We start from the raw sequence: 27,131 nt of genomic DNA on the forward strand, positions 1-27,131 counted from the left end.
TCGATTCGATTTCTGTTTCTCCAGTGACTTCTCGCGAGCACCAGCAAAGCGGCAAAGAATTATTTTGTGGTTTTGGTTCAGCGGTTAACCTCTTACCTTCTACAGACCCCTTTCTAGAGTTCGACAAACCTGTGCAATTCATCTTTCGTTATCAATTTTAATCCCTCATTCCCGCAATTTGTAAATAAAACTCAAATTGCTTGTTTTATCATCCAAAGTTATTTTGTCGCCTTCAACGCTTCTCCGAGTCTTCAAAGACTTTTTAAACGCTGGAGAAGGTAGCGTCTTCGGTTCCATCCGCGAGTTTTCTTTTATGGCCTCTGTCGACCAAAAACGCCTTTCTCGAAGGGGTAATTTGAGTTTTGGAAATAAGAAAAAGTCACCTGGTAGCCATAACTGGTGAATACGGTGCTTTTCGATTACATTTGTTGAGTTGTTGGCCAAATATTCGCGTACCAAGATCGATGTGTGCATTATCGTGGCGCAGGATCCAAGATTCTTGCGCGAGACGTACGATGTCAGATCTATAACAGTGTTTTTATATACTTCCTATTGGATTTCGACATTGACAAAAGGAACGGTAACTACCAAAATGAAGTTTGCTTTCGAATTATTCCGAAATTGTGAAAAAAGACGGAGATTTCACGGTGATAGAAACACGGGAACTGATACCGTGGATATTAACTCGCGAAATAACATTCTTTCGCCGGATTAAAATATCCAGCGGATCGTCTCATGAGATGTGAAGTATGATAATTAGCACTTAAGGAGTTGTTCTTCAGTCCGTAGCTTCGTTGAAAATGTAAATGCCAGGAACTTATCCAGGCTTTAGCTTTTCGGGGCGAGGCAAGACAAAATCTTAATACAACGAAGGCTTACGGCTTACGCTCGATAGGCACTCCACCGAGCACTACTGAACCGTATAAGCAGTGAAATACAGCCCTGTTGAATTTCTGTCGCCGCCGGTTCCATTCAAACATATTAACGCTTACATAGAGACCACATGTTTGTGATCGTGGTGCTGTGCACCGGTGTTAGCGAAAGCATAGCGTTTCGAAGAAGCTGTTCTGTCACTAAAGTCATTGGTTACCAGGTTTAGGCGTCTTTGGTTGTTTTTGAATGTAATAATTTTTGGGGGGATCCTTTTCTGATGTTTCATACGATACTTTAACAAAAATAATTTTTTATTCAATATTTCCACGTAGAATACAAAAGGAACAAACGTAAGAAAGTTCAATGGTATTATAATGCTTATTTTTCTATGATTTCACTTTTCGTTATAAGCACAAAGATACATTTCTTGTCCTCTGTGAAATCAAAACTGTTAATTTGTACACATTCATTGGTAGTTTACAGCTACTCTGTAATTAATCATTTTTTGTTACGCTTCAATTCTTTGGAAATACATGTTGCTATAGCATATTTTGCTACCAGGTCGTGTGATAAAGTTTGGTCGCGTTTCTTTATAAGAATGATGAATTTTGGTAATTTTATATGAGACTTACTTTCACCAATGACACAAATCGTTCTAAAAAAATTAGATTTGGTTGCAGGGGTAAATTATAATCATTTTTGGTGAACACACATGCCCCCGAGATCCTGCGCACTTTTGAGAAAAAAATTCAGTAAGTACCTAAATTTTTCGGCGAAAAAAAAAATTTCAAATCGTTCTGGAAAAATTATTTTCGGTCGCAGGAGCCAATTGCAATCACTTTTGCTTGATAGATATACCCCGAAATTCTAACCATTTTCGAGAAAAAAATTCAGCAGGTACCTAAATTTTTCGGCGAAAGAAAAAATTTCAAATCGTTCTGGAAAAATTATTTTCGGTCGCAGGAGCCAATTGCAATCACTTTTGCTTGATAGGTATACCCCCGAAATCCTAACCATTTTCGAGAAAAAAATTCCTTATCGAAAATCTAATTTAAGGCCAGAAATGTTGCCTTGAAATGTCATGTGTATCTTTAAAACATCATAACTCCCGAACGGATTGGACGATTTGTATGTTTCAAAATGCAAATTACGCGTATTTCAGTGGAGACTACGTAGAAGTTCCAAAAATATTCGAAAAGTTGTTCCTAAACCCCGCAAAATGAGAGAAACCCCATAAAAATGTACCAATATTCAAACGTCTATAATTCTTACAATAGTGAACATTATTCAATGATATCTTTTTCTGAATTAGCGATGAGGGTACTTACAAGCAAGTATTAGACAACTTCTTAAAATAAGTTTTTATCCAATACTTCCACGTGGAACACAAAAGGAACGAAATACTTAGTACTATCTAGGATCTTCTGGCTTTCCAAAACAAATTTAACATTTGTGATTATTATTTCTCTTCGTGTAGTCGATTTTTCAGTGATCATTTGGTACATTTAATTTTAATTGAAAAATGATACTATCCTTTATATCTTTCAATAATGGTTTCGTGACGTTGTATTGGTGTTATTGACCGTGATGGGCTATCAAGTTGCTCACAAAATCTATCTTTATTAGCTTCTAATCCCCAGAATCTTAATGCAAACCTGACTACAGAACAAAAATTTTAAATTTGTTAAAATGTTAAAGTTTGTAAAATGTTAAATTTGTTTTTAAAAGCCAGAAGATGTTAGTTTCTTTTCTATTCTACATGCAAATATCGAATAAAAAATTATTTTTATTAAAGCGTTGAGCTCAGTTTTGCTGCTTACTGTATAATAGTGCAATGCATGGTTCTTTCTTACAACTTCAACTTATCGTTGCTGTGAAAAATCGTAATGCAAAACCACCGTTCGATCTCGTATCGATCCGTATTTCGTGCCCAGTCCGCATCCACAAAGCCGATTAGCTGTCGTCGGCTCTATATCCAAATTTCCGACAGCTCATTTAACCGGCTTAATCGAAATCATGTTAGTCTTGTTAAACAGAAGCCAACGGACTATCAAAGCAAACGAAATTTTACGAAATAATTACTGTCAGTAACGCCAAAAACGCTCGATAGAATTATTACAAATATAATTATTCGAACAATTTACTTACAGGTTTGTAATACTTGAATAGTCTATCGACGCAATTTCGAAGCTACTCGTGTTTTCTCTATAACTGTGCCGTTATTCGAAAGGGTAAAGCTTCCTCTTTGAAAAATGATTTTTCTTTTATATCGATCCGACTTTCCGTTTAGGAGATATCGTCGCTCAAAGGAAGGATCTTTCAAACTCTACTGTGTCTCTTTCATGGTCGTGTTGACCTGCTCCAAGTGACCTAAACGGTGGTCAGTGATGCGCAGTATTTCCACGAATTTACTATAACCACGCGTGCATACGCATTTCCTAGAATTCATAATCTAAGAATTTCAATCGTATCAATGAAATGCAACGAATTATGTACTTCGAGAAGCTTCATATCTCCGGAACTAAATATGCTGTCGACTTGAAAAAAAATTCGTTTTTAAGGGCGTTTTATCTCCTATCTGAAGAATATAACAAGTATTATTATTTATATTGTCGGATGACACGCATGAATCATGGTATTTTTCTTCTTGAGTCAAAGTCAGTGTACTCTAGATTGTAAGCACTAGGGACATGGTCTTACTCATCAACACTAGGACTCATCCGAGTGCTACTAGGGTAGTCATCCGGCACCCCTTCCTCTCTTACTACAAACAGATAAATAGGGACAAAACCCCGAAAAAGGGCCTTCTGGTGTTCAGTCGAAACTGTAGTCCAGTCGATATTGAACCAGTCTACACCATCAACTCGTGTTCTTCCTTGGACTCCAACAATGTCTACGTTTATTTTGGAATCTACTTTGATGCTATGTTAATTGGGAAAAGAACTCAATTAGAAATGATGATTGCTGAATAGACTGCGGATATTTATGCATTTGTGGGAAATTTAGATTGTCAAAAAACTATAGAATGCATTTAATATGCAAAAATATAACAAAAACTCAAGCAAGATAAGAATTATTGTATTTAGGGGTTGAAAGAACCCTCTACGAAGCTCTTATTTTATTAATTTTATTAATAAATATATGAATTAGCATAAAAATCCGCAGTCTATTGATGAATATACCAAGTATTATTATTTATGCTGTCTTCTATGTTTATTTTGGAATCTACTTTGACACTATGTTAATTGGGAAAAGAACTCAATTAGAAATGATGATTGCTGAATAGACTGCGAATATTTATGCATTTGTGGGAAATTTAGATTGTCAAAAAACTATAGAATGCATTTAATATGCAAAAATATAACAAAAACTCAAGCAAGATAAGAATTATTGTATTTAGGGGTTGAAAGAACCCTCTACGAAGCTCTTATTTTATTCATTTTATTAATAAATATATGAATTTGCATAAAAATCCGCAGTCTATTGATGAATATACCAAGTATTATTATTTATGCTGTCTTCTATGTTCATTTTGGAATCTGCTTTGACACTATGTTAATTGAGAAAAGAACTGTGGCGCTTGCTTCGCTGCGGGTAGGGGATCTCGTGAGAATTCGTAGGAGGACAGAAAAGGAAAGGAGGGGGCGCGTTTCGTCCGGGCCTGCCAGTGGACTCATCAGTAAGGCTTTCTAGCAGGCCCTGCCTTAGACGACTGGGATATTGGGAAGTCGTTCGAGAAGTGTATATATAGCAACGAAGGGGTCGGTCGAGCGCTTGTGAGAGCGCGACCCCTCTGGTGGCGAGCATGGGAGGCGACGCCACAGAACTCAATTAGAAATGATGATTGATGAAGATACCAAGTATTATTATTTATACTGTCTTCTATGTTTATTTTGGAAATGGTGATTTCAATTGAAAGTTTGGAGCAACTATAACTATATGTATACGCTTATGTAAAACACGTACCACCGACTCTCGAAAAGGTAGAACTGATTACGGGACAGAAAAAGTTTTCTTATAACGGTCTGAGTTCGTTCGTGTGTGGAGAATCGATGAATCTCTGATAACTTTCCTCCCGTTCCTGCCATTTCCTGTTCTTTGATCTAAAGATTGAAAAAAAACGCAAAATATATAAGTTAAATTAGGTAGGAATATCTCTTGAAACAAGAATTGCAAGAACGTACCGCGTCCATCGTATTTGTTTGATTTCTTTTTTAATTTTATCAGATATATAATTTGACATATAAAATTATAGCTAGTTATATAAGTAGCATTGGAACAATAAATGCAATTTAAAAGTAGAAATCGAAGAAATAAAATTATAGCTCGTTATATAAGTAGCATTGGAACAATAAATGCAATTTAAAAGTAGAAATCGAAGAAATAAAATTATAGCTAGTTATAAGTAGCATTAGAACAATAAATGCAATTTAAAAGTAGAAATCGAAGAAATAAATTTTTAATTTGTATCTTTTATATTTGTCTTTATTATAAGTAAAAATATGTTATTTAAATTGAAACTACACGTGATCAAAAGTTTCGAGAAAAAGCGTAATTCTAAACAGATTAAGTAATAATATTATTCATTCGTCATTCTTAGCTTTTAAAATCAGTCATGGAAAAGTAAACCTGTGTCAGAGGCGTGAAAGTTTTATTAATTAAAGTTAATCGATTTTAATTACGAAACCCCCTGTACACGTAAACATTTAGGAATTTATTTTATTTTCTTCGCCTTTGGAACACTTGCTAGACCAGAATCTTTACAATCTCCTTCTTGTTTTTATTCTATTTTCTAATTGTAGCTTAAATCGATGAATCGAGAGGGATCAGCAATTATCGAAATATCTTTTCTATTCACAAATTAAAATGTGGCTACTTAACTTAATGGTTTCCTGAAGTATTTCTAATTTATATCTAACATACACTCTTTGTTAACTTTTTCTCTGACAAAGAAAGACATTAATTATCGAATCATCTGCTAGAATCTTTTATGCCAGCAAGAATTTATTACCGAGACATTTCAGAATCTTTACAGATCAAAATTTGACATAATTATCTGCATGGATAAATTCTAGCTTTGTAAAATTCAATGTGATCATTCTGTAAAAAGTAAAAATGTTAGCTTTTACAATTTTCTTTCGAAAATGGTTGACTCTACTTCAGTTTAAGCAAATCTGATAGATCTAGTACGTATCTGGTAGATCAAGAAAGCAGACCCATCAGGTTAAATAAGGACACGACAAGGTGGTGAACAAACTCAAAGCGAAGTAAACGAAGGTGTACGTAAAGGGTGTTAGCAAAACTTTCATTAGACTTCATTAAAGCTTCGCAGTTTGGATCACGCGCCGCGAAAAGGACCGTGCGGTCACGAAATTCAACCGCTCTGGATTAGTTAAAACAAACATGCACTTTGGTAGACCCAACAGTATGGAACGACATGAGATAACAAAAAGCAAAAGTTCACCAAAGAAAATTGTAGCAGTTCGAATGAATCGCGGAAGGAATAAAAGAGTTCAGAGTTGAGACATGAAAAGGAAAAAGTTTTTCTATGGGTCCGAACGAACGAGCTAAGATACAGTATTCCAACTGTTCTTTGCGTAAAAGAACGCCTCTTTATCTTCACTTTTCTTACAAATAGATTTTTATCATTTTCATGATGTTCTGTTTTATGTTCCTGTTGTTTAAATACAATTAAACACGTTGAGCAACAGAGCAATGTATGCAAAATTTTCTATGAGACCAAAACTTTACTTTTGGACAATTTAAAATGGCATGATATAAAATTTATTTTGGTTTTGTTAAAATTCAAACTTAATTTATTTACGTTAGTGAAAAGTTCTGTTACCTGTATAGGAATGATACAGCCAATTTACTAATAGTTTTCTTAGGAATTGGGATTAGAAAATATTTTCGATTTAAAGGGGGATATTTAATTCTTTATTTTCTGTTGCTCATTTCAGTTTATTTTTCTCACTCTCAGCGTACTTTATTTTATTTTATTGTGTTATTGATTATTTTTCATTTCTTATTTTCCATTCTATACTTTCATAACTTTTTCTTTTCCTCCTATTTTGAAGGTTAATAACAGCATGTATTTGTACCTTTTTTTTGTAGAACGTACAATTTTAGGAGTGTTTCTAGACAAGTTATATGACTCGACCTCTAAATTCAGGGCCAGGTTTAATAACAGCTGTCTTATTGCCTAAACTCGCCCTTTTCTCTGCCCCTACGAGACTTTTCCATCCTTATAAAATGTCTGTGTTCATGTTTCGAGTAACAGAGACGTTAAACAATTATAAATATTCGTTACTTTGTGCCCAACCGACTTTTTCCATGCTTTGGTTAACGTTTTAATAAATTAATAATTTAAGACTTCTTCATCCTTATGAAATGTCTGTGTTTATGTTTAGAGCATTTTACGCCCAATGGACTTCACCCAGACTTTCTTTAACGTTTTAAAAAATTAATAAGAGCAGAAAGTTTCATCAACAGCGAATAAAAATTCACGGGACAAATTCCACTGTTCTCTTTTAAAGTAAGCAATAAATAAAGTATATCGTGTCCGGATTGGAAACAGAGATGGTGAAACGAAAGTCTTCGAGCGTAAACCGCTTAATCTCGCGACGTAAATTTCCCGCCACTCGCGGCGTAGGTTTAAACGGGATAATTTATTTGACAAACACCATTACTTTAAATTAGAATGGCCGTCGTAAATTATAAATGCATTAATAACGGACTTAGCGAGGGTAACGTTAAGACACCGGCGGCGCGAATGGAACTTGGAAAATGAAATGGAATAATGCCTGGGAAACAAGCTTCGACGAAAAAAAGACCTTTATCGTTACTCGTTTGACTGTACCGTGTAGTTTTCGTGCAGATGGGAAGATTGGGAACGGTCGAAAAACGGAAAATGGAGGACGGAAAAGAGAGGAGTAAAATTGAAAGCGTAAAGACGGCGAAACACGAACTGCATTGTCATGCATGCAATTCACGGGAAGAGGTAGCGGAAGAGGAGGTAAAAGTTGGATAGAACGAAATACAGAGGAAGTTGGTGTCGTACGGGGGAGGGAAAAGAGGAAGGTAAACTCGAGTTGAACACGTATCAAGATAGACAGGAAAGAAAAGACAATAGCCTCGGGGATCCTCGGTACAGACGGCGCCTAGACGCACCTGTCGCAAAGATGTCCCTCGTCGTCGATCGTTATTGGGATTTCTCCACGTGCGAAACGCCCCGGAGAACGTTCTTGACTTCTCCCTCCACTGAATTATTCGAAATTCTCCCGGGGGTAAATCTAATCGCATTCCATCGCGTGTTTTATTAACAAGAACCGCCTCGATGTTGAGGATTTATGACGCGAACGGGGACACAGCCATTTTTTAAAATTTTCGGTTCGAATATAAATTACTAAGACATACTGAGATTTTATTATAAGAACAAAGGGGACTCTGTCATTTTTTAAATACATATTCATGCATCCAAATTCTTATTTTTATTAACCCCTTAACGTTCATGCCCGAGTCTGACTGCTTTGAAAAATAATATTTGTTTAATCCAACGGTTTAAGGGATGATAATATTTGTTTTCCTTCAAATTATACGTTAGATACAACATTGTAATTAACAAAAACCGTATTTTTAGAAACAAATCCAATAAAGAAAACTGATCAATTGTTGGTTGACCCGAAAAATATGAGCGTTAAGGGGTTAATAGAATTAACGAAATGGGAGCACTTAGAGCTTGCAGGGGGTTGTCTCAATCCCTAAGTATAATAATTTGTATCTCACTCTATTTCTTATATTTTTCTTAAGTGCATTCTGTAGTTATTTGAGAGAAAAAAATTACCAGGTTTCGTTGTTTTAACGATAACTTGGTTTTTGGACAATTATTAGGAACAATAGCCGATTAATTAATGAGCCCCGGGCCCGGATCCGAAGTTCCATGGTGGCTGTACAAGGCAGCCGCCTGGAATTCTCGTTAGATCGTTCGCTTTGACTGTCGTCACGAGACAAGATGAAAGATTGATGGCATTTTCGAGTACAACAATGTGGTTGATTGGACGGGAAACGTTTGGAAGCCCTTAACCGTTGAATGTCCTTGTTATCGGTCGCCGGGTATAGCGTGGCAAAAGAAAATTGCAACGATAGACAGGACGCTAGGCAAATGCAAATGCCGGAAGTTCCGTTGGGCGGTAAAGCGCGACGGTGATTTTCGCCAGTTGGCCGTCCAAGTTTTTGTTTCTGAGCACGGTCGCGCGGGAAAACCCCGAAAGAACTTGGCGCCCGTTTAGCAGAATCGATCGAACCGTGTTATATCTGGAAGATTTTTTTCTTAACGGGGAACTTGCTCGACTTCCGGCGACGAACCGATGGGTTCCATTCTGATCGCGTTGCGGTGTTGCGACGGGGTTCGTCGTCCATGGCGGCTTCAGAAGAGTTTTGGTCATTTTCTGAAAGCGCCTGCAGTCGACGTACAATCTATGATGCTTGGCGTATACCTTTATGAGCTGCATCATTGCTGTTGAAGCGTGTATGAATTAAATGTAAAGTATGTATATTCAGATGGACCTTATTTTTGATTATCGAAATTTTTGTGGATTTGTTCAGGGAAGCATTTCTGATCCTCACATTAGATTTTCTGTAAGGAATTTTTTTCTCGAAAATGGTTAGGATTTCGAGGTTATGTCTATCGACCAAAAATGATTATAATTGATCCCTGCAACCAAACATAATTTTTTTAGAACGATTTGAAATTTTTTTTCGCCGAAAAATTTAGGCACCGACCTCCTCATGTCGATTTTTGTTGAAATTTTGTTTTTGATTTTTAGTAATTTTGTTTGATATCCTACAGATAGGTTGTCTAATACTTTTTTGTAGGTGCCCATGAGCACTACCTCAGAAAAAAGTTTCATCGAAATATATCCACTATTGCGGGAGTTATGACTGTTTGAAAATTGGACCATTTTTATGGGGTTTTTCTCATTTTGCGGGATCAAGGAATAACTTTTCCAACATTTTCATAATTTCTACATATTCTCCACTAAAATACGTGTTGTTCGCTTTTTGAAACATTAAAATCGTCCAATCCGTTCAGGAGTTATGACATTTTGAAGATTCGCATGAAAATTCAGGGAAGCATTTTTGGTTCTTGCATTAGATTTTCTGTAAGGAATTTTTTTCTCGAAAATGGTTAGGATTTCGAGGTTATGTCTATCGACCAAAAATGATTATAATTGATCCCTGCAACCAAACATAATTTTTTTAGAACGATTTGTAATTTTTTTTCGCCGAAAAATTTAGGCACCGACCTCCTCATGTCGATTTTTGTTGAAATTTTGTTTTTGATTTTTAGTAATTTTGTTTGATATCCTACAGATAGGTTGTCAAATACTTTTTTGTATGTGCGCATGAGCACTACTTCAGAAAAAAGTTTCATCGAAATATATCCACTATTGCGGGAGTTATGACTGTTTGAAAATTGGACCATTTTTATGGGGTTTTTCTCATTTTGCGGGATCAAGGAATAACTTTTCCAACATTTTCATAATTTCTACATATTCTCCACTAAAATACGCGTTGTTCGCTTTTTGAAACATTAAAATCGTCCAATCCGTTCAGGAGTTATGACATTTTGAAGATTCGCATGAAAATTCAGGGAAGCATTTCTGGTTCTTACATTAGATTTTCTGTAAGGAATTTTTTTCTCGAAAATGGTTAGGATTTCGAGGTTATGTCTATCGACCAAAAATGATTATAATTGATCCCTGCAACCAAACATAATTTTTTTAGAACGATTTGAAATTTTTTTTCGCCGAAAAATTTAGGCACCGACTCCTCATGTCGATTTTTGTTAAAATTTTGTTTTTGATTTTTAGTAATTTTGTTTGATATCCTACAGATAGGTTGCCTAATACTTTTTTGTAGGTGCCCATGAGCACTACTTCAGAAAAAAGTTTCATCGAAATATATCCACTATTGCGGGAGTTATGACTGTTTGAAAATTGGACCATTTTTATGGGGTTTTTCTCATTTTGCGGGATCAAGGAATAACTTTTCCAACATTTTCATAATTTCTACATATTCTCCACTAAAATACGCGTTGTTCGCTTTTTGAAACATTAAAATCGTCCAATCCGTTCAGGAGTTATGACATTTTGAAGATTCGCATGAAAATTCAGGGAAGCATTTTTGGTTCTTTCATTAGATTTTCTCTAAGGAATTTTTTTCTCGAAAATGGTTAGGATTTCGAGGTTATGTCTATCGACCAAAAATGATTATAATTGATCCCTGCAACCAAACATAATTTTTTTAGAACGATTTGAAATTTTTTTTCGCCGAAAAATTTAGGCACCAACCTCCTCATGTCGATTTTTGTTGAAAATGTGTTCTTGATTTTTAGTAATTTTGTTTGATATCCTACAGATAGGTTGTCTAATACTTTTTTATAGGTGCCCATGAGTACTACTTCAGAAAAAAGTTTCATCGAAATATATCCACTATTGCGGGAGTTATGACTGTTTGAAATTTGGACCATTTTTAGGGGGTTTTTCTCATTTTGCAGGGTCAAGGAATAACGTTTCGAATATTTTTGGAACTGCCACATATTTTTCACCAAAATACGCGTTGTTTGCATTTTGAAACATTAAAATCGTCCAGTCCGTTCAGGAGTTATGACATTTTGAAGATTCGCATGAAAATTCAGGGAAGCATTTCTGGTCCTCGCATTAGATTTTCTGTAAGGAATTTTTTTCTCGAAAATGGTTAGGATTTCGAGGTTATGTCTACTGGCCAAAAATGATTATAATTGATCCCTGCAACCGAAAGTAATTTTTTTAGAACGATTTGAACCCTCTGGATTTTTGTTTAACTTTATAAACAAATAATTCCTGCAAAAGGGGAAGCCAATAGAACAATGGGAAAGGGTGACACAATTTACTTAAACTTTGGGAATTTCAGTAATTTTACTTCGATCCTACCTCTTCTACTTCTTTCAATTCGTTCATCTCGAATCATTTTACTTTAGGTGTCATTAAGTTTGTAAATCCTTGAGGATCTTCGTTTGAAACATTATTTATCCCTAGAAATTATTTAAATTGGTTTAATTTTATTGAGAAACTTGGCGCTTCTATTCTTCTTGGAAATCTGTTTTTGCAAACAATGATATTAGAATGATTTCATTCTGTACAACAACAAAACAACTTTTTTTCTGCTACAGTACATTATAAATATACAGATTTTAGTCTAAATTAACCTGTAGTAATCAAATAACGTGATAAAATCGGTATTTTTCCATCTTCAATGAAATTTAATTTTTTTTTACATATGTAAACAAACCTGTTGTGCCATGTATTTTCTATTATCCAATCGACTTGGTTGTTTGTAGAAATTATGTTTTTCTTAAAATGAAACAAATTGTGGTCGCACGATTAAAATTCTGAAAAAAATTTTAGGTTCCACCCTGATGTACATACTATATCGTATACCTGAAATTTCGTCACTTTTTACACGAAAACAAGGAATCTCGGCTCAAGTTTAGGAAATTCCATGACAGAATGTGGAACATATTACCTCGTAGTTTGAAATTTGTGCGGTTTGATGGTCGTTCTTGAGGATGCAACGTTTCAAAAGGATTCCAACTATTCTCAGCTGCTAGCCACACCGCGATCTAAGGATCGAGCGTTCTGGTCACAAGCAGGCATATCACAAAACTAAAAAAGAATGCTTCTGATTCGTATTTAGGGGCCAGAATTGAGAAAAAAATTATTTCACATAAACTAACGACTAATAAAAACAGTATTTGTTCAGTTTTACAATTATGGTGAAATACATATCAAATTTCTTGTCTAATGAACCATTCGCTTGAGTTAAAATTATTTTTCTCAAGAATAAATAGGACCAAGACTAGAGTACATCCAGATTTTGATAATAGGATCTGTTCTGACAATAATTAAAAATAAATGCTCGTTTAAAAGACTCTTAAGTAATAAAAATATAAATGTATGTACTGCTTCTTATTTTTTCAAGAATAAATAATATAATCAAGTCTAGAATACATCCACATTCTGATAATGGGATTGGTTCTAATAATAATTGGAAATAAATCTTCGTTTAAGAAACTTTTAAATAATAAAAATATTTAGAACATTGTAAGTCATTTTATAAATATTTAATAATTTATACTGATCGTTATAAACAGCTTAATTTAAATTTAAAAATTTATTTAAAATAAATTATGCTTGTTTGGATTATAGTATAATAACGAGGGGATGCTCATTGTAGCTTATTAACAAGAGAGAATAAAATTGAATACAATCTTTGTTCGAATAAATGTCAAATATAATCTCACATTTATCTTACATGAAACACTTGTCGCACATCAGTGTCCACAAAGTAACTAGAGAGAGTTAGACTTAATAAAGTACGGGAATATTTTATTCTCCATTGTATATAAACAGCTGTAACAGAATGCCAGCCAATGTTAAACAGAACACTAACAAACGTGAGTTCATCCCGAGCAAATTCAAAAGACAAAGTTGAAACTGTTCCCAGAGTTCATGTTAAAGTAGACGCTGAAACTAATCCCGCGAGCGAAGTTCCAAAGATAATCTGCATCGAAAGTTGGGGAGGAAACTTAAATTAACGTAAACTGCATTTAGAAAATGGACTGTAATTAAGATGTACCGAATTCGCGGAATTGAGAGTGAAACTGGAAATTGAGGGGAGATCGATTGTCCACAGCTGGCGGATGGTTTTAAATTGCATGGCGGGGGGGTTAAAAAGACAGAGGCGAACAAATTCTTCTCTTTGAGACGCTGGTCACGTCGCTTTTCAACAGGCAATGCCCATTTCGTGCTCGATAGAGAACGAGATTATTTTACTTGCGTGAAAAGTGGCGAAGACTTTTGTGAATTTCTCACAGTTCAACTATAGTTCACACTGCGGCGTATAAAATAATATTTTGCTATTTTTACTATGAAGATAAATTATATTTTGTTGCTATTTCCGAACAAAGGTAAGTTCGATGTAGTCTGTGAAAGAGCTTTGGATAATTTAATTCTCTATTAAATATATTTTAATAATTTTTTTACGTTGCTTTCTTGGAAGCGAAATAAGGCCATTGAGAAATAATGGCTTATTTGTATAAACTTCAGATTTGCTTTTTTTTATTAAGTATTTCTGATTACACCAATGCAGAATTGGTATAAAATATATAAAATACATGCTACAGTTTTATGGAAACTTTTGTTTATTACTTTATCTTCTGTCTGTCATTTTATTGGCACAGAAGCAGCCAAGCAACAATTTGAAACATTTGTCTAACTATATTCATAATGTTCTTTTATTTTTTTCCTTGCCTGATATCTTTTTTGTTTTTAATCTTCTCATCAAAATATTGAAAATTATCAAAAAAGAAAGAGACAGGTTTTCTAGTGTTTAACAATATAAGATACAATTCTACGTAAATCTCTAGAAAACAAAAGATGTACGTGTTTCCTTTTAAAGTGTAGGATTTTACACGACTATTATTTAAATGTTACGTTTTATTTCCAACGAAGAGAAATGAAAAGGTAGATACTCGTATAAGATTAATTCAGCATTTTTATTACGTCTATTACAGAAACAAATGTTTAATATACATATATTACAGCGAACTAAGAATTCCCAGAAATTTTCGTTATACTCTTACATTCTGTTGGAAAATACCAAGTAGAAAAATATTACTATAAATTTCGCTACATTTCTCAGACAAAGCGGGACGACAAATACTTAACTATGCTTAACTAAATACATTTATAGTCGCAAATGTTATGTACTCGAAACTCGTCGGTGTGCCTGTAGCCACGTAACGCACTCGAATACGTGAAACTGATTCTGTAGTACCCGCCTTCGAACATGCATAATTTATATCGTATAATAACAGATTTCTCAGACGAGGTATTTTTTTTTTTAAATTCAAGAGAGCTCTCGTCCCAGCATCAGAGCACGTATTCTCGTGAAGCATTAGTCGCGTTCGTTACACAGATAAATATTTAACTATATTACGGCGAATTAAAAGCCTATCTATATATCACATGTGAAAAAGCTGCGAACGTATAACTCGACGACTACGTACAAAAAAAAAAGAAAAAAAAAGAGAAAGACTTAAGAGTTAATAATTCTACGTTCGTTAAACGCGAAACGAACACGCTTAATTGCACGTGCGTCTGTGATACGAACAAATGTCGCGCTATTGTTCTCTCTTTTTCCCCTCCTGCCTCTCGTTTTCGTTTTCTCTCTATGACTATATTTTCGCGTGCTAACTGACTCGACACCGAACCTGGCGACCGGCCAACACTAAACGATCAGTTACTCTCTGTTGAATATTGGCTACCCCTCGACATTCTAGACTCGTAAAGCATAACGATTGCTATTTCGTTGCTCCTTTTTCTTGCGAAGCTAAGAGGAACGAGCGTTCCTCGACGATCGAGGGATCATTTTAAGCGCGTATCCTCGCTCGTAAGTTCAAAATGATCGATCTTCTTCTACCGCGTACTTCACCACTTTGAATTATTCCAAATTTTTTTTATCAATAATATGGACATTATTAGTTATTTTATTTGTCTGTGTTTTGAATTGAGATAGTTAATTACTTTCAAACGATCAGTTACTCTCTGTTGAATGTTGGCTACCCCTCGACATTCTAGACTCGTAAAGCATAACGATTGCTATTTCGTTGCTCCTTTTTCTTGCGAAGCTAAGAGGAACGAGCGTTCCTCGACGATCGAGGGATCATTTTAAGCGCGTATCCTCGCTCGTAAGTTCAAAATGATCGATCTTCTTCTACCGCGTACTTCACCACTTTTAATTATTCCAAATTTTTTTTATCGATAATATGGATATTATTAGCTATTTTATTTGTCTGTGTTTTGAATTAAGATAGTTAATTACTTTCAAACGATCAGTTACTCTCTGTTGAATGTTGGCTACCCCTCGACATTCTAGACTCGTAAAGCATAACGATTGCTATTTCGTTGCTCCTTTTTCTTGCGAAGCTAAGAGGAACGAGCGTTCCTCGACGATCGAGGGATCATTTTAAGCGCGTATCCTCGCTCGTAAGTTCAAAATGATCGATCTTCTTCTACCGCGTACTTCACCACTTTGAATTATTCCAAATTTTTTTTATCAATAATATGGACATTATTAGTTATTTTATTTGTCTGTGTTTTGAATTAAGATAGTTAATTACTTCCACCGTTGTTTAACATTTATTCTTATAATTAGAGAATTGAATGTCGTCTACATTTTTAGCGTTTCCCCCAAGTGTCTACTAGTGAAATAAAAAGCTTATTTTTATTAACTTTTCGTAATTAGAGGATATTTTGTCACATTTTTATAGAATCTTAACCACGTGAAAAGGTAAATAAAAATGTACTGCAATATTTAGAGATCTGATTTTCCAATTTAACAGAATACGAAGGAAACGTAGTAATTTTTCTTTAGGAAAGGCTTTATCTTACTCTTGAAAAAGAAAGTTTGAAATTTAAATATTTTTGCTCCCGAACGAGAATACCCTTTTGAAATTTTTACAAAATTTTACAGACACTTCGAGTGAATGCTGCACGGTTTATTTTACGATTAATAATTATTCAAAATCTTTTAATTCAACGGTTTCTAACTTGTTGAACGTTGTGACCCCTTTTTAAGCTTTGAGGGAGCTTTATATTATTTATAATAAAGTGACATTTATAGACCATGTGGACAAACAAATAATAAAATTGAATCTAATTGTAAGTAAAAATTCTCATAAACATAGTTCAATAAAAAGTAACAAAAATTGACAATCTAACTTGATCATCAAGTTTGGTAGAGGTATATTTGGTGAACAATATTCTGTTTGACATCCTAAAATGGAATAAGTATATTATTATATGCTATATTATGTTTTGTGTATTTTTTAACTATAATTTAAATTAAATTGAAAAATTGTATTTCTGGGCTATTTCCAGATAAAATTAAAAAATTTGATTAAAAAAAGAAGATCGTCAAATACCAAAATCATTAAATACGTGACTAAGGGTTTAATTCATAATTAAATTAATAAAATCATCAGAAAGTAATTTAGAAATGTTGGAACAGATTTTCTAAGCCATAATCGTTCGAGAGCATGTAAAACGAAATAAGTAGTTAAATATTTTTTACCAGTAACAATTGTTACACGATTTATCTCTAAATATAAACTTCTAAAACAAATGGCTGACATGTTCGTGCAATTATGATACTAAAATTTATTTAACGTTGTCATTAAGGCTGAAGAATTTTTAATGTTTTGAAAACCCTATCGGTCTCATTATTTTTCAGGCTCTATGAGTTATTTCTTGTAAATTGAAAAGCAAAGATATTGAATAACAGATATGGAACAGCTTACTGTGAGTATTTGAGAGGTTTGCAACCCTCGCAGAATTTCTTATGCATCGGTTTCATAAGAACAAACGTATCGTTTCGAAGCCGCTGACGCGATCGTTTGTTTTGTTAAATTTAAAATCGTGCAACGCTATCGTGGTCTAAAAAGGGCGACTAGAAGAATATCGACTTTATGATTACTTGTTTCTAAGAATACGAGTAGAACGAAGAGCATAAATTGGCGCTCTATTTGCTGTTTGTCGTCGGTCCTGTCGAAATATCAAATGATCGAGGGTTCGAGTAGGTAAACATTCAGAACGCAATTTTAATACATTTTCGGTAATGTGAATATAAGCATCAAATGACGATATCAACGCGAATACTGTTTACTGTTTGTAAACGACATATTTATAACAGAAACGTTTATTAACAACTGACTGTCTTCTCCACCGTCTTGTATAATTTGTTGCAATGAAAGTCCTTCGGAAATAGTAAATTCGAAGTTTCTTATGTTTATGGAATCTTCAGTTATGTATTCATAAATTATCTTCCAGTTTCTGACGAATATACTTTGTTTAGAATATTAGACAACCACCTGGGTGCACTTCGTGCGACGTTAAACAAATATTTAAAAAAGTTCTTGACGAAATTATTTACCAATAATTGTTCCAAACTTCCAATAAGTCATAATGTTTGTAATACCCGCAAAAAATTACGAAGCAGGTTGCCAAATGTTCAAGTTTCTTATTCAAGGTGTTGCAAAACGACAAATTGCAACCAGAAAATAATTCGTACTATGAAAAATTGATAATTATTAATTTGAAAATGTAAGGTTGTTGTACATTTTATTCTCAAATTGCAAAATAGTACAGAATCTCCCGATTTCTCTTCACACGAGAGAATGTTATTTACTCTCTGTATATCGAACAATAAAAAGTAAACTTCTTTTACAACACGAAATTGAACACCGTAAGACCGTGTCAGTGAAGAACCATAAAAAAACAATCGAGAACGCCTCGTGTCAAATCGTCAACAACAAGAAGAAAAGTTCGAACAAAGCATTCTCCGAGCTATCATCGTTTGATCTTGAAATTCACATATCCGAGCTTCATTAAAATATCGACTCGTCCTGCGATCCCCGTTTAAGTTTCACCTTAAGCTTCCTCGGATGAAGTGTAATCTCTTCGAGATTGATATCAACTAAATTTCCCAACGATCCACCGAGAGCTTATCCTATTCGTTACGCGCATCTTTTAAAGATGTCTGTTCTCCTCGGCTTCCGCGTAGAATTTCGTGACCTGCTCGGTAGCGGCACGCATAATGGAGGCCCTGCATGGATTCGGGTCCCAATTGACACCTGGGCAGCCGGCTGACTCGAAACACGTCACCAAACGGTTCGCGTTGTACGGGCAACAACGTACAACCGCCCAAACGCAGAGTGGAGGGCTCCTCACTGGCGGCCATCGGGTCGACGGGGCTGGAAAGTTGCTCACTTGCAACCCCTGACGATTCGGATTAATACCCTGCAAATAGTAACAGATGATAACTAATTTTGCTGCAACTAAACTTCCTCGCCTGTTAACCCCTTGCACTTCGAATTGTATTTGAATTTTGTTACCAGCAGCTTCCACCACTTCCAAGTGTTTTATTTGAAATTTACATACTTCAACTAATAAGTAGGGTAAATTTAAACAAATTCAATGAAATATCTGTTTTACTTACACTATTGTTGTAAGTGTACGAAATCTCTTTGGTTTGGACTCGAAAAAATGTCGAGGGGGATTCGACAATGGAGCTGCTGAGATAAATACTGACGTCGAGTCACATTCGACATAGGAGTGCAAAGGGTTGAGGATTCTTAAAAAACCTTCACATCACGGGGTTTATGATAGGGACGTGACTTCTTCGCTATTTTTTAGGGTTAGGCCTTCGAGACATTTTTACTTGACAAATTAGATTACGGTCATTAAGGAAACTCTAAATTCTACACGGGATTTGGAATCCTTGGAGCTCTTCCTTGCCTCAATGGCGATTGACGTATCGTAAACTCGCGGGAGTGCACATCTGCAGACCACAGGGGTCTTGGGGGTCATTGACCTGGCCATTTTGTTTGACGCCCTACAAATAAGTTGTCTAATACTTTTGTGTAGGTGTCTATGAACACTACTTCAGAAAAAAGTTTTATCGAAATATATCCACTATTGCAGGAGTTATGGCTGTGTTTGAAAATTGGACCATTTTTATGGGGTTTTTCTCATTTCGCGGGGTCAAGGAATAACTTTTCGAATATTTTTGGAGCTGCCACATATTTTTCACTAAAATACGCGTTGTTTGCATTTTGAAACATTAAAATCGTCCAATTCGTTCAGGAGTTATGACATTTTGAAGATTCGCATGAAAATTCAGGGAAACATTTCTGGTCCTCACGTTAGATTTTCGCAAAGGAATTTTTTTCTCAAAAAATGGTTAGGATTTCGAGGTTATGTCTATTGACCAAAAATGATTATAATTGATCCCTGCAATCAAAAATATTTTTTTTAGAACGATTTGAAATTTCTTTCACCAAAAAATTTAGGCACCAACCACTCCATGTCGATTATTTGTTAAAAATTCGTATTTGATTTTTAGTAATTTTGTTTGATACCCTACAGATAAGTTGTCTAATACTTTTTTGTAGGTGCCCATGAGCACTACTTCAGAAAAAAGTTTGATTGAAATATATACACTATTGCGGGAGTTATGGCTATTTGAAAATTGCACTATTTTTATGGGGTTTTTCTCATTTTGTGGGGTCGAGGAATAACTTTTCCAACATTTTCATAATTTCTACATATTCTTCACTAAAATACGCGTTGTTTGCATTTCGAAACATTAAAATCGTGCAATCCGTTCAGGAGTTATGACATTTCGAAGATTCGCATGAAAATTCAGGGAAGCATTTCTTCCCTGTGATAATTTGCATTCATTATATTAACAATTACTGAAACTTTTGATCTACTTTTACAATATATTAAACAATGAAGCATTGAAGTATGTCCCTGCATCTGTATTTTAGTTTCCTGAATCGCTAGGTGCACGATTTTAAGCGACGGCCATTGTATTTGCTTTTAAACGAGATTCAATCAGTTGATTCGCTAATAAAGTACACTTTATCACAGTATTATTTGCCTTTCTGTAACATATACCGTTTCATGGTGTTCTAACAATCTCGCGTGCGAATATTATAGTAGCAATTACTTCATGGTTACTACGGATAACAGCTGCCCGATGAGCAATTATTTCTTGTTTAATGATCGCGAGCTTGCATTGCCAGCGGATCGATATCACTGTATCGATCGTCCAAAGTTGTTTCCAAAGCACTCGTACAACGCTATAACAGAAGTGCAACCGTGCCGTTCTATTGTACGACAGATAGAACGCTACCGCATCGGGCAATATGCATAGGTATAGTCTGTCACACGAAGGTACAGGCTGTTCCACGTAAATGTCGACACAATTTTCCAAACACTTACGACGGTTCGAATCAGTTTCTGGTCATAAATTGCGGCATAAAAACTACAACAAAATTTTTTTATTCCACAAAAGTCAATTTCAATATCACCTTCGTGCATTGTATATTTTTTAGTTTATATATTATCGTAGCTCGTGTCCTCGAGTGACTTTGAAGGTAAAAATTAGAGCCATGCATGCAACAAAACGGAACACTGTTTGAACATTTATTACAAGATTTCTTTCGTTTCAACGTCATAGAAAAGTAATGGTATATCAAGTAGTTGAATTCGTCTTGACACGATCTCTAAAAAGTATACAATGCACAAGTAGATAAAAAAATGAAGGTGACAACTTTCGTGGAATAAACAAATTTTGTTGCAGTTTTTATATTGTAAATTTGTAGCTGGCCAGAAATTAATTTTTGTTGGGTACATTTTTCTGTCAGACCGTCCGAAGACACCCTGCATATCCACCATATCGCCACGAAAATTAATTTATATATTTTATTTCCCGTCGTTGTTACTTTAAATATAAATATAGAAATTTTATTCAGCAGGAAGCTATACTTAACCCCGACCCTGAATTTATCTACATCGACTGTAATTCTGCGTAACAACGCTTGGAGTACCGAGGCTGGAAGCCTTTAACTTTCCCAGGTTTCGAGTCTATCTCGAGGTTCGAGTATACTCGCAATACACTTGACCCCATCGCTAATTATAGGAGCACGATTATCGTATGGGCACGGAAGCCGCCGACGGCGACTATGCTTTTAGACAATTGCATGGACCGAGGCCGAGCTGTTTTAACAGGCAAACGGAAGAAGCTCACCGAGAAATCGATATCATTGTTGACACCTGCCCTCGATAACAGGACCGGCGGGGAGGAAGATGCTCCAGGCTGGACTATTATTCTTGCGCTCACAGGTAGCGCGTTCAGTCTGGCCTCTTCCTGTCGCCGTTTCCATTCCTCTTTCACGGCCCTGGCGCGCTCCTCGTTCTCCCTGGCCTCTTTCGTTCTGCGGGGCGAAAGGGATAAGGGAGCATTATATTATCAGTGTAGACTGAAAGAGGAAGCTCATTGTGCGTGACACGACCGAGGTGTTTGTTTCATTAACGTGGCTCGTTTCGCGACGCCGCGTTAACTTACGGCCCCCCGCGACCGAATATTTACCGTACCCCTCCCACGCGACGCGCTATGGATCTTCGGAGTTATAATAACCGACGCGGAGCTATTTCGCCTTTGCGAATTGTTGTCTTCTCTAGTCGCTGACGCGCTACAAAACCGGGCAAGAGGAGCTTCTGGCAATAGAAATCGCTTTTGAAACGGTAGTAGGTTGCTACAAGTCGTAGTACATACCTAGTATCAGAAAACCCTAAAGGATTAGATTTGTACCGTAAAACATTCAAAATTTCGTTTCGATATCCTTATATAGCATAAAAAGACGAATTCAAAGAGGTGCTAAACTATAGGATAGCGATACACTTTAATGGAGAAAAACGGGTTACAAAAATACCAAATTTTCAACTGCGATATGCCACGTTTTCCCGTTGTCCGATCAATCTCAAATTTTGCATATTTTTTTCATCTAGTGTCATGATTTCAGTGGGTGAAAGATAAGGTCCACCCTACTGTACGTTGGTTTCTTTACCTGCTTTCCTCCTGTCTACGCCCCTCGGCCTCGATTCTCCTTCTCTGTTGCTCCAGCCTTTGTCTTTCGAGCTCCATGGTTCGCCTGGACTCGTTCAAACGTAAATTGACTGGAATAAGACTCGCGTCTTGTCTTCTCCGTTGCTCCTCGAATCGCCTACGGTCCTCGTACGCCGGTCTCGTGTTCTCCGTCGGTCTGGTCCTTCCAGCTTGACTTCTCCTAGCCTCCACCTCTACCAATTCCTTGATCCTTCTGTCGGCTTCCAACTTTGCCGCTTCCTGTCTCCTTCGTTGCTCCTCGTATCGTCTCGACTGTATCCTTCGAACCTCTTTCTCCCGCCTCGCAGCTTCTCTCCTCAGCTCCTCCTGCCTTTCCATCTCGCGAACTCTCTGCTCCTCGAGCCCTCTGTTCGTGTAGCTTTGAGGATAGACGTACGTCGGGGCAGACGGACCGTGATTTCTTCTGCCAGTTTCCGGCATCGGATACCTCGGCCGATTATTCGATCCCGCGCTGTCCATCGTTCTTCTGTGCTCCAAGAAGTATCTCGCGTTGGATTCGTTCGCTCTGTGCACGTGTATAGGCTGATTTCGTCGAATGTACTCCTGCAACTTGCGTTCTTCCTCCAGCCTTCTTCGTTCCTCCTCCAGCCTCTTCTTGGCCTCCTCTTTGCGTCGATCCACGGAACCGTTCACGTTGATCGGTCGATTGCGTTGCACGTACTCTCTCACCTTCTGCTCGCGATCCCTGTGCTGCTGTTCCCTCATTCGTCTCTCCGTTTCCGGGTCGTACGGTCTGCTCTCGTTGGGACTCGCTCTCATCGCGTACAACGAGCTGGGTGGCGATTCGTTCCTTCTCCTCTCTTCCTCCTCTCTGTTCCTCTTCAGCATCCACTCCCTTCTCCTGGCTTCCAAATTTCTCCTGTCCAACTCTTGCTGCTCTTGCCTCCTCCTAGTCGCTCCCTCCCACCTGGATCGTTCCTCCTCGAGCATCCTTCTTTTCTCCAGTTCCTTCGAACGATTCTCTTTCAGCTGTCGTTGCCACTTCCTCTCCTCCTCGTCCGGAGAAGCGTGGCGAGACTCGTACCTTCTGCGTTTCTCCTCCTCCATCCGCCTTCGTTCGACCTCCCTCTCGTACTCGGTTCGATCCTCGATACGACTTCGCCTCCTAGCCTCCTCTTCTCTCCTTCTCTCCTCCTGTTTCCGGCGTCGCTGATTCTCAGTTTGCAACTCGTCGCTCGTCACTACGCCCTCGTCTTCCCCGTAACCCCAAACCTCGCGCTTCGAGCTATCCTCCAGCCCCGAATCATCCACCCACAAGATTTTACGACTTTGATTGGCCGCCGAGCCGCCGGGAACGCTTCGTTTCGCTCTACCAAAACGCGAGCCTTTGTTCTCCCCCTTTTCTGCTCTCTGATTATCGGGAACAGTCGCCGGCAAAGTAGCCGACTCGTTGGCGACTTTAACCTTGCCCAAGTCTCCCCGAACCGGTAATTTCTCCGCTCGTCTTTTCTCCTCGAAGAAGTCCAAATGAAGAGTCGCCTCCATGTCGCCGCGGTTGTGCTTGCTCCTCTTCGTGGTGGTCTCCAATTTCCTGAGCTTCAGGAGCTCGTCCATTTCTTCGTAGCCATCCTCCTCCGAGAGCTCGTAGTCCACGTTCAGCGATATAGGCGTCGCTTCCGCCCACAGATCGACGCCAGTTTCCAAGTTCTTCTCGTTGGTCGGCGGATCTATGGATCTCTTTTGCTTGTGGTCGAACGCCTCCAAACCCTCGCAGCCCACTTGCAATTCGGGCACTCCACCTATGCTGAACGGATCGCTGTTGGGTGGCAGCTCCGTGCTGCTGTCGTCGAACGTGTTCGACTGTTTGTGGATCATCTTCGGGCTGGTGGCTCTGTACTCCGTCGTTTTCACCTTCCAGTTAACGTGCCCGCTCTTCTTCGGTGTCTTGCTTTTACTCTTCGTTAACAATCTTGTCGCGGGCGTTGGGCTCAGCAGAGGCTTCTCTCGGAGAAGGTCTAATTTGTATATCTCCACGGAGCCCGGCCCTTGATCTTGGAACGTGTCGTCGGCCACGAAAGGATCCTCCAATTCGGACGGCGGTAGTTCGCGCGAAAGTAATTTCGGTGTCTTCGGCCCTCCGCCATCGACCTTCTCGTCCGCGAATTTTCGACCGTCGTAATTATGGAACTGCTTGACGTCGAAGAGAGGCGAGAAATCGTCGACGGCGCTGTTCCCCATCCGTGGGATGATCACGTCCTTCTCGAGGTATTTGGACCCGAACGAGTGGTCGACAGACTCTGGAAAAATATGGATCAGTGGTCAAGGTTTATTGTTTACTTGAACCAATAGGGAGACAAATGTGTGCTAACACTTGTTTATCGTTCAATAATATACAAGGTATTGCCAATTTTTAAATGGCTACAACTCCTACAATAGTCGAAGGATTGAAATGACCTTTGAATTTAGAAATTATTAGGAATCTGTAAGTGTGAATAAACATGTTTACTATCACGAAACCTCATTATGAAATTTATGATACCTTTTTATGAATCTATTTTCTAACCTGTCGTTGTAGTAAATGTTTGAAACGACGCCCCTTCTCATACATTTTTTGAAACGTACAACAAGGAAACTTTCTCGTTCTTTGAAATATTTCAGAATTAATTGTAGTAAATGTTTGAAACGACGCACCTTCTCATACATTTTTTGAAACGTACAATAAGGAAACTTTCTGGTTCTTTGAAATATTCCAGAATTAATTGCAACGCAAGTTTAATGAGAAATTAGATTAAAATGTTTGAAATTGGTATTCGGAAACGTTTAATCGATATGTATAAATCGAGAACACATGTAATTGATATGAATACCAAATATTGACGAGTTGTAGAGCATGTGTTTTACTTTTTAAGAAAAAGAAGAGAACAAATGGCTAGAACAGTAACGTTGAGTTTTCTGTTATGCATGATACATTATTAAATAATATTTGGGAATGTGAAAGGAATTAAATCTGGTTTTAACCGCGTTGTTTACTTATATTTGATTTTATCGTATTATATTAATAGAATTCAGAAGATTGGTCTCGAGCAAACTGCAAATTGCGGGATACCTACTCAAACACGCGCAACCAGTGGCTTGAATTTCAAGCGCTCCATTGAAGATTTAAGCGGTCTTGTGCTTCGATATTCTAACTACGTTATATTCGAAACGCAACTTTAAGTGGCTAGTCAAATTCTTAACAAAGGCTGGATAAAGTAATACTTGAGATGCAACAGCGCGCGGGTCGTGGAATCGAAAGAAGCACCTGGGCATTTAGCAGTTTGCTTTAAACGAACTATTCCCCTTAAGATTTATTTCAAACTCGTGAAATATTGCAATCATAGGCACATAATAAATAAGAAATAAGAACAACTATAGTCTTCTATATATGAACCACAATACACTTTTCTGCAATGAAAATTGCTATTTTTTGAATTAATTATTCTGATGAATATCAGAAATTTATCGGAATAATTAATTCGAAAAATATCAGAAATTTATCGGAATAATTAATTCGAAAAATATCAGAAATTTATCGGAATAATTAATTCGAAGAATATTAGAAATTCATCAAAAATAATTAATTCGAAAGATATCAGAATTTATCAAAATAATTAAAAAAATATCAATTTTTTTTGCAGAAATCGTATTGCATGAAATGCCAATGATTATTATTGGCAAACTATAGTTCGTCATGAAAGTTCTCGCGAACGAAATTCGATTCAATTTGAAACTAAAAGAGAGAAAGTTAAGGATGATCCATGCTTAGGCACGTGTTTTTAAACGATTCTAGTCTCACATGTCCGATAATTGGGTCATTTACCTTTAACCACGAGTTCAAAGTTAGGGCTCGTAAATTCCATAGGCTCGTTATGGTAACAGAGAAGCTCTATGTTATAAAAAATCGAGCACATGCGTACCGCGCCCTCGGCGGATTCTAATTACTGGCAAAATGAACGTAAATTGCGTCTGACACGGTGAATGGCATAATCTTCCAGGGAATGACTCGTCACTCGTTCCCGCAATTCACGGTTCTAAGTTACCGCAGCTCCGAACAACTTACCACGCTTATCACTATCGTTCTGTCGTGGAACTTTATCAACCGTCTCTACGACCCCCAAGTAACTGAAACCTTGTCGTTTCCTATTTTCAAGATACTGTGTCAGGAACGAACGTATTAATCAGAACGATTATTTTCATTGCTTGCTCAATATTACTAACTCTAATTTTGTGCAACCTTACTGATACTCTTACAAGGAAAAAATAACTCCTTCATATTTTACATTTACATTTACTAATTTAGTTTATATTTTTCTGGACATTTTTCTGTATGCTTGATCCAACTTTTTACCAAATTTTGTTGTTTAAATTTATTTTCTTAAATAACTTGATATATTCTTGAACGTCTGTAATATTTCTATTTTAAAGTAATTATTTTGCTTTATATACATATATGAGAAAAGGACCTTGCAAAGGGTTCCATCGAAACAGGAATTTTTAAAATTTTTAAACTTTTCCTGAACTTAGAGTCATTCCATATTAATATAAAATCATTTTGTTTTGGCTTTGAAAAATATTTTATACAGCAAGAATTACACTAATAAGAAATCAAGGATTCTCTTTCTTATGAAATAAGTTAGGTCTCTGAATTTACCAAAAAATTTTATTTCTATTTATTTATATAATTATTGAAATATCAGGTTATA

At 36.7% G+C, this 27,131-nt stretch overlaps 2 protein-coding genes across 5 annotated transcripts in view; one reads left to right on the forward strand and one right to left on the reverse strand.

Moving 5' to 3' along the window:
- The window catches only part of LOC122397498, a 241,687-nt gene that overhangs the window by 13,065 nt on the left and 201,491 nt on the right, over nucleotides 1-27,131 (forward strand). The window lies entirely within an intron of this gene.
- LOC122397497 (trichohyalin-like) overlaps nucleotides 14,452-27,131 on the reverse strand; it is a 204,641-nt gene continuing 191,961 nt past the window's right edge. For all 4 annotated transcript variants that reach the window (XM_043396679.1, XM_043396677.1, XM_043396678.1 and 1 more), the window contains 3 exons: nucleotides 22,391-24,686; nucleotides 21,571-21,757; nucleotides 14,452-18,773 (listed from right to left, as the gene is read on the reverse strand). In XM_043396679.1, coding sequence (XP_043252614.1) covers nucleotides 18,504-18,773; nucleotides 21,571-21,757; nucleotides 22,391-24,686 — 2,753 coding nt within the window. In that variant the 3' untranslated portion in view covers nucleotides 14,452-18,503. The remainder of the gene's footprint in view (nucleotides 18,774-21,570; nucleotides 21,758-22,390; nucleotides 24,687-27,131) is intronic.

The sequence above is a fragment of the Colletes gigas genome, unplaced genomic scaffold (assembly GCF_013123115.1).
Source record: "Colletes gigas isolate AHSC1104 unplaced genomic scaffold, ASM1312311v1 Colletes_gigas_Sc00009, whole genome shotgun sequence".
In the NCBI taxonomy this organism is placed as follows: domain Eukaryota; kingdom Metazoa; phylum Arthropoda; class Insecta; order Hymenoptera; family Colletidae; genus Colletes; species Colletes gigas.